Genomic DNA, 6,548 nt, shown 5'->3' with positions numbered 1-6,548 from the left:
GCTTGATCCCCCCTTTCCCCCGCCCCAACCCCAGGATCGGCCTCATTTTTCTGATTGCGCAACGCCAAGGGGGAGCTGGTCAAGCTAGGAGAGGGGGCAGAGGCTGAGGCCAGGACTGCCGCGGCCTGGGAAGCTCCAGCAGCTGTCTGGCAACCCCCATCCCGTGCGAGTCCCAACCGGTGCCAGTGCGCGACCACGGAGCAACCTCCCTCCCCCACAAGCAGCGACCCCCTCACGTCTGGAAGACGCCCCTCCTCCTCCCCCTCACTATCCCCCCCTGAGTCCAAGGCCTGGAGGAGCTGTGGTCCCCAGAAACAGCAGACAGGAGGCCTGAAGGCGCCCCGCCCCCGGGAGCGCAGGGGAGAGGAGCGAAGGGGAGGGGAGGAGAGGGGAGGAGAGGGGAGGGCCGGCCGGGCAGGAATGCTCGGCGCAGGAGGCGGGAGGCGGGCGCGGGACATGTGAGGGCACATCCCGCGAGCTGCCGCCCGACGCGCAGACGGCCCGGGGAGCGAGCGGGCGAACGGGCGAGAGCGGGCGGGAGGGCGCGCAGCAGCGGCGGGGGCCGAAGCCCGGCGCGGGAGGCACCGGGCGCCGGCCGGGCCGCAGGGAGAACCGGCGGGGCGCGCCGCGGCCCCGGCCCCGCGCGCGCCCATGACGGCGGCCGTGCTCCGGGAGGGCGTGTTGGAGAAGCGGAGCGGCGGGCTGCTGCAGCAGTGGAAGCGCAAGCGCTGCGTGCTCACCGAGCGCGGGCTGCAGCTCTTCGAGGCCAAGGGCGCGGGCGGGCGGCCCAAGGAGCTCAGCTTCGCCCGCATCAAAGCCGTGGAGTGCGTGGAGAGCACCGGGCGCCACATCTACTTCACGCTGGTGACCGAGGGCGGCGGCGAGATCGACTTCCGCTGCCCGCCCGAGGACCCCGGCTGGAACGCGCAGATCACCCTGGGCCTGGTCAAGTTCAAGAACCAGCAGGCCATCCAGACCGTGCGCGCCCGGCAGAGCCTCGGAACCGGGACCCTCGTGTCCTAGACCGCAGGCTAACGTCTTCGCTTCCCGCGGCCATGGACGCGGTGTCGTGGGTCGTGCCAGGTGAGTTCTTGGGGTCTGAGCCTTTTTTCCCCTTGCCCTCCCGTCTCCTCTCTCCTCTTTCCCCTACAGAGGAAATGCCCGCCCGGCCCCCCCCCCCCCCGCACCGTCCCCCCCCACCCCAGCATGCCCTCTCAAAGCTGGCCGTCGTAGGGCCAATGGGGAGGGAAAGCCCAGGAGTCGACCCTGGGTGCCTGGGCCTGGGGCCAAGAGCCGGCCCTCCCCCTGGGGCGCCGGGCAGGGGTCCTGAATGTGCCCGCAGTGCCTGAGAGGAGGGTGGGCAGGATGCGCACCGCCCCCCCCAGGTCGGTTCTGCCCTGACTCAGGTGGAAGAGGCTAGCAGAACAGACCTCCAGGCGGCTGGGCCTCCAGCCCCACCAAGGCAGGGCTCCTGGGCTGTGGCTTTCAGGGAGCTGGGGAGGGCGGAGGGGGGGGTGAGCTTGCCCCCCCACCCCTTTCTGCTGCGACGACGCTCGTCCTGGAGCTTGACGGTGGGATTGAGGCAGGAAGACGGCCTCCCTCAGTGGCAGGGTTCTCAGGGTTGGGGCCAGAACCAAGGAGTCATAGCTCCCAAGGTGGGACCTTGGTGGGAGCTGGGCTGGGCCTGGGAGCTCCACTACCTGTTCTCAGTGGTGGGTTTTGGGTCCTAGGGCTGAGCTGTTGGGAAACCAGGAGATTTGTGGGGTGTGCAGGCCAGGCCACTGATGCCAAGGAGGGTGGGCCCGTCCACCTGCCCCAGAGTGCCCGCCATGCTGGCTGGGCCGAGAAGGGAAGCTGGAGGAGGGGGTGGGGCCGGGTTTGTGGTCAGCTAGGCTCAGGGGAGGGACCAGGAATAGAACCTAGAAACTGTGGCTCCTGGCCCTGTGCCGTCTTCCCCAGATGCCGCCCCCTCCCGGGGGAACCGGGGGCAGGTTGAGGAAGGATCTAGGTGTCGTTTCTCCCCTGGAAACCTGTATCCCCCTCGCCCCACTACCACCACCCTCCTGACTCTCCCTGTCCTGCAGCTTCTCACCTCGCCAGGTCGGGTCCGTTGAGCCTGGGGGTCGGTGCTGCACACCCCCGGCCCTCCCGTTAAGTGCCTCTCGTGGGGCAGTGCGGGGTCACTGAGAGGCCAGGCAGGAGGCAGACCTTCTGTCCTTAGAGCTCATCCTCTTTGATCCCCCAGGCCTCAGAGGGACAGCTTCCTGCAGTGATGACAGGGTGTTGGACAAATGCTGTTCTCTCCTGAAGCGTTGGAGCAGGTTGGGAAGCTCTGGTACAAACAGCTCCTGTGGCTACTCGCCGCCCCCGTGTGTGCCCTGCCCTGACTGCTGTTCTTTCTTGCCAGCTTCCATGCCCCCTTTGGCTCGCGGGGTGTGACTGTGCTCCGTTTGGTGAGGCAGAGGCCATGGACGCGTGGAGGAGGCGTTGGAGCGTATTAGGGGCGGCCGGGGCCGGGTAGCAGGTCAAAGGCCCCGAGGGGCTGAGGATGAAGATGCAGCCCCCGGGTGCTCAGACTCCCACTCAGGACCTTCCGGCCACCGGCCTGGCCTCCGAGATCGTGATGGAGAGCTGCCCTCCAAGCCCCCTCCCGCCACGGCCCTGCGTCTCTGCTGCAGACTGCTAACCGGCCCCCCAGCTTGGTGCCCTGCCCGGAGAAAGGCCGTCCCCCGGGGGCGCCGAGCCAGCGCCCCAGGACTCGGGAGGCCGGGCTGGCGCTCAGAAGAGGAACCACCTGGGCTCGCCTCCGGATTTACTTTGGCGGGGGTAGCTGATGGGTCTGAGGCCCACACCTGGGGGTCATCTGCTGCTTGGGTCCCTCTGGGACCCCCACCCATCCAGGCCTCTCTTTGCACAGTTCTTTCCCCCTCCTTCCCCTCTTCCCCCACTGCGGTACTAGGCCTGGAGGTGGTGGGGGGGTGGGGGGGTCAGCCATTACCATTTCACACCCGTCCACAAATGCAGATGCCCTGCAGAGGGCAGTGACCACACCGTTCGCTCGCTGAGTGGAATTCTTCGCCCGCCGCTAAGACCTGGTGCTTGGAGTATCTGTCCTCACCCCGCTTTCCCAGTCCACACCCCATCCTGCAGTCTCCAGCCTGGGGAGGGAGAGACCCTGCAACCCAGGGAACATGGACTCGGAGGTCCTAGGGGAGGGGCCGTGAGGCCTGCACGGGCCCACTCGGTCTCGAGAGACGCCCCTCTGCCTGCTCTCCTGGGGGGGCGGCTCTGCATTCTGGGTAGGGCCTGTCTCTGTCATTTACACACTTGGGCCTTGTACGTTAACACCGTTAAGTCTTCTCTGCGGGATGGTTGAAAACGAATAATTTCAGTAGCGGGGAAACCGAGGTACAGAGTCACAGCTGTCTTGAGTGACATAGAAACTGCCGATCGGGTAACCCACGTCCGGCCTCCCCTGTTGCCAAGCGGCGGCTGCCCGGCAGGGGCGGGGAGGCTGAATGTCCCCTGCAACGAGGCGGGGTCCCTCAGTGCTTCCAACCTGTTCGTTCCGCATCAGATTCCTCCTCCTGTCCGATCACGATCTCTGTCCTTTGTCCCCGTCCCTCAGAGTCCTCTGAAGCTTCTTGCTTATCTGATATGTGAACTACATCTTACAATCAAATAAGAACTTACCAGTTACCAAGGAATTTTTACAGATCTCTCATTTATGATCTCCTTAGGCTGCATACCCAGCCCATGATGGCAAATAAGCATCACCGTCCGTGCCAGCTAGTGTGCTGTGATCAATTGGTGATGTCTGCCGTGAGCTTTGGGAGAAAGGTGGGGAGGTTGGCAGCTCTTGTATATATGTGTGGGGAGAGCATGGTGTCTGCCACTGTTTCCTTGATTCAAGCTACATGAGAGGCTTAGCTTCTCCATCCTGCTCTAAAACGGCAGCCTCTAAACTAGAATCCTCAATAAATAAATAAATAAAAATAAAATAGAATCCTTGCTCTTTCCATCGAGCCCAAAGGTGACTTTGGTGATGGTGATGGTGAGGATTCAGGGAGGCGTCCAGACACTCAGACACGGGGGCGTGTTTGTGCGCAGGTGGAATCGGGGTGCAGGACACACTCATCCAGCAGACATGCCAATGCCTCTTGCAGCCAGGTGCTGCGCTGGGCGCTGGGGCGCGGAGGTGAAGAGACACCCGATCTGAGCCAGAGCCCAGGGCGAGGAGGTACCTGCTGTGCCGGTAGAGGGGTGTCAGCGGCACAGGCGGTGTCCTTCTGCCTGGCACTGTCCTGTCCGCAGCGGAGCCTGCATGGGTGGTTCTGGAGTTTGGCAGCTCAGGACAGCAGGGGGCACAGCCAGTGTGGGCTGTCTGCGGGGGCACACACAGTGCAGGGGGAGAGCGGGCTCCCAGCTCCCGGCCCTCCCTGCTTTTTGGGAACAGCCAGCCCGTTGGTTCCAAGGATGCTTTGGTTCCTATCCAAACCCAGCTTCAGCTGCTCCCCTTGCTAGGAGGTCCCAGCCCCCGTGAAGGGGGTGCTGCCGTAGGACCCCCAGCACCAGCACAGACCCTCGAACAGACTCTCAGCAGACACTAGTGCCGGTGGCGGGTGTTGGGAGGGGGATAATCGCTCGAGCCCCGTAGCTGCTTGGAGGCGCCAAGAACTCGCAGCACAGGGATCGGGACTTGCGCAGTGAGTCTCGTTTTTTAAAAGATACGTGGCCTCTCTGGGGTGTCTCTCTGCTTCCTGGGATCAGGGGTGTCCTCTCCACTCTGGCAGCTGAGTTTGGGACAAGGAGCATGGGCCCTCACCCCAAGAGTGCTCAGCTGGACCACAGAGCAAGGTCAAGGTCTCCTGGGGGCACAGAGGCCCCGACAGTGCCAGCGGACATGCACGAGATGGAAAAACTTCACTCAGTTGGGACCCTGCCGTGAGGCCAGGGCGGGGCAGTCGCCACCATCTCTCCATTTGCCTCGGCGGCCACGGCTCACCCCTGCCCGATCTCTGAGTCATCAATGGGAAAATGAGACGGGGCAAGTCCCAGCCTGGCGGCAGCTGGGAATCCACTGAGGCCGGGTGGGGAGGCGGGGGAGAAGGGCCTGGCTGGCTCTAGTCAGGTGAGCTGGGCTGGGAGCTGAGGCTTTGGCAAGAGCCAGCCTGTTGCAGGGAATGGGGACGAGTGCAAAGAGCTGCCGGAAGCAGAGGGTCTACCGCAGGAGGGAGCGGGCATCGCGCCCGTGACCCTGGAGTCTGGCCTTTCCCGGAAGCTGGGGAGTAGAGGCACCTTGGCGGCCAGGCGCAGGGACCCCAGCAAGACATTGTGATTCGCTGTGCGCAGGGCTGCCAGGAGGCTGTACTGGGAGCCCGGGCTGACCTTCTCCCAGCCACCTGAGTGTCCCGCCCAGGACGCAGTTCATCCTTCCGATTAAAACCTCCCGAGGTTTCCCCGATGCACAGGAAGGAAGTCCCAGCTCCCAGGAAGTGTGCCCTCCGAGGTCAGGGCTCTTTCCAGTGTCCGTCCCCACAGTCCCCAGCTGGCGCCCCTGCATGGGAAGCGCCAGGTCCCAGGACTAGCTGGGGGCCTTTGCTCAGCCCACAACCCCGCCATGGGGAGCCTCCCTGCTCGGTCCAGGCCAAGGAACTGCTCTCTGCTCTCCCGTCACCACGCTGCCTGGCGACAGTCGGTCACTCCCGTCACTATGTTCCTGCTGCCTCTGAGTTCCTGGGACAAGGCAGGCGATTCATCATCACGGTTGCAAACGGTAACCAAGCTTGCTCCGTGGGCACTGACCCATGATCAGCACAAGGGGGTCGTGGAACGTCCAGCCGCTGAGGTTGTGGATTAGTTTTACATTCAGAAACTGAGGCCCAGAGAGGTCATGTGACTTGTTAGGAGTCACACAGCGGCTGACTGGCGGAGGAGCCAGGATTCGACTGGGCAGTGGGCCTCTAGATGTGTTCTCTGAATCCACACCAGACGAGTACTTCTCCCAGGATGAGCGGGCGAGTGACAGAGTGAGTTTGCCCGCGATTTCCTGGGGAGAAGGGAGCTCACAGGCGGGCACTGAGAGTACGCACTGAGGCCTGGGGGCCGCGTGAGGGCCGGAAGGGACCCTCCACAGACTCAGGTGGAGGCGGCTGCAGGGGTGGAGGGGTGACTGCAGCCAGGCCTTGAAACAGGAGGAGACACAGGGAGGTGTCCCGGGTTGGGAGGATCTGTGGGTGCCCACAGGGTCAAGGTTGGGGCAGGATCCCCTGCAACAACGGAGGGACCCCGGGTCGGGGGAGGGGCATGAGAACGCTGGGGACAGTGCCGGTCCTGTGTTGGCCCAAATGCTGTTTGTCTCATCACCTGGGTACAGGGACCCCATCCTGCAGGGACAAGGGCTCTGGGCTCAGCAGACGTGACCCCGTGTGGCAGCACCCTGGTCCCAGAGCCCCAGAGGTAGGGCTCACCCCCTGCTGGGGCGACCGACCATCCCAGCTTGCCTGGGACTCTCCTGGTTTTAGCACTGAAAGCTCTGTGTCCCCAGA

The 6,548-nt window shown here is 64.1% G+C and overlaps 1 protein-coding gene across 1 annotated transcript; it reads left to right on the top strand.

Moving 5' to 3' along the window:
• Positions 1-424: 424 nt before the first annotated feature.
• Positions 425-4,006, top strand: PHLDA3 (pleckstrin homology like domain family A member 3). The gene is made up of 2 exons (XM_067729885.1): positions 425-1,083; positions 2,408-4,006. The coding sequence occupies exon 1, from the start codon at positions 652-654 to the stop codon at positions 1,021-1,023; it is 372 nt and encodes a 123-aa protein (XP_067585986.1). The 5' UTR covers positions 425-651; the 3' UTR covers positions 1,024-1,083; positions 2,408-4,006.
• The last annotated feature ends 2,542 nt before the right edge of the window (positions 4,007-6,548 follow it).

The sequence above is a fragment of the Pseudorca crassidens genome, chromosome 2, assembly GCF_039906515.1.
Source record: "Pseudorca crassidens isolate mPseCra1 chromosome 2, mPseCra1.hap1, whole genome shotgun sequence".
NCBI lineage: Eukaryota > Metazoa > Chordata > Mammalia > Artiodactyla > Delphinidae > Pseudorca > Pseudorca crassidens.
This window is presented reverse-complemented; position numbering and strand designations above follow the sequence as displayed.

Bases quoted from the DNA above. Each gene is read 5' to 3' on its own strand.
- PHLDA3 (XM_067729885.1), top strand. From the start codon at position 652: ATGACGGCGGCCGTGCTCCGGGAGGGCGTGTTGGAGAAGCGGAGCGGC.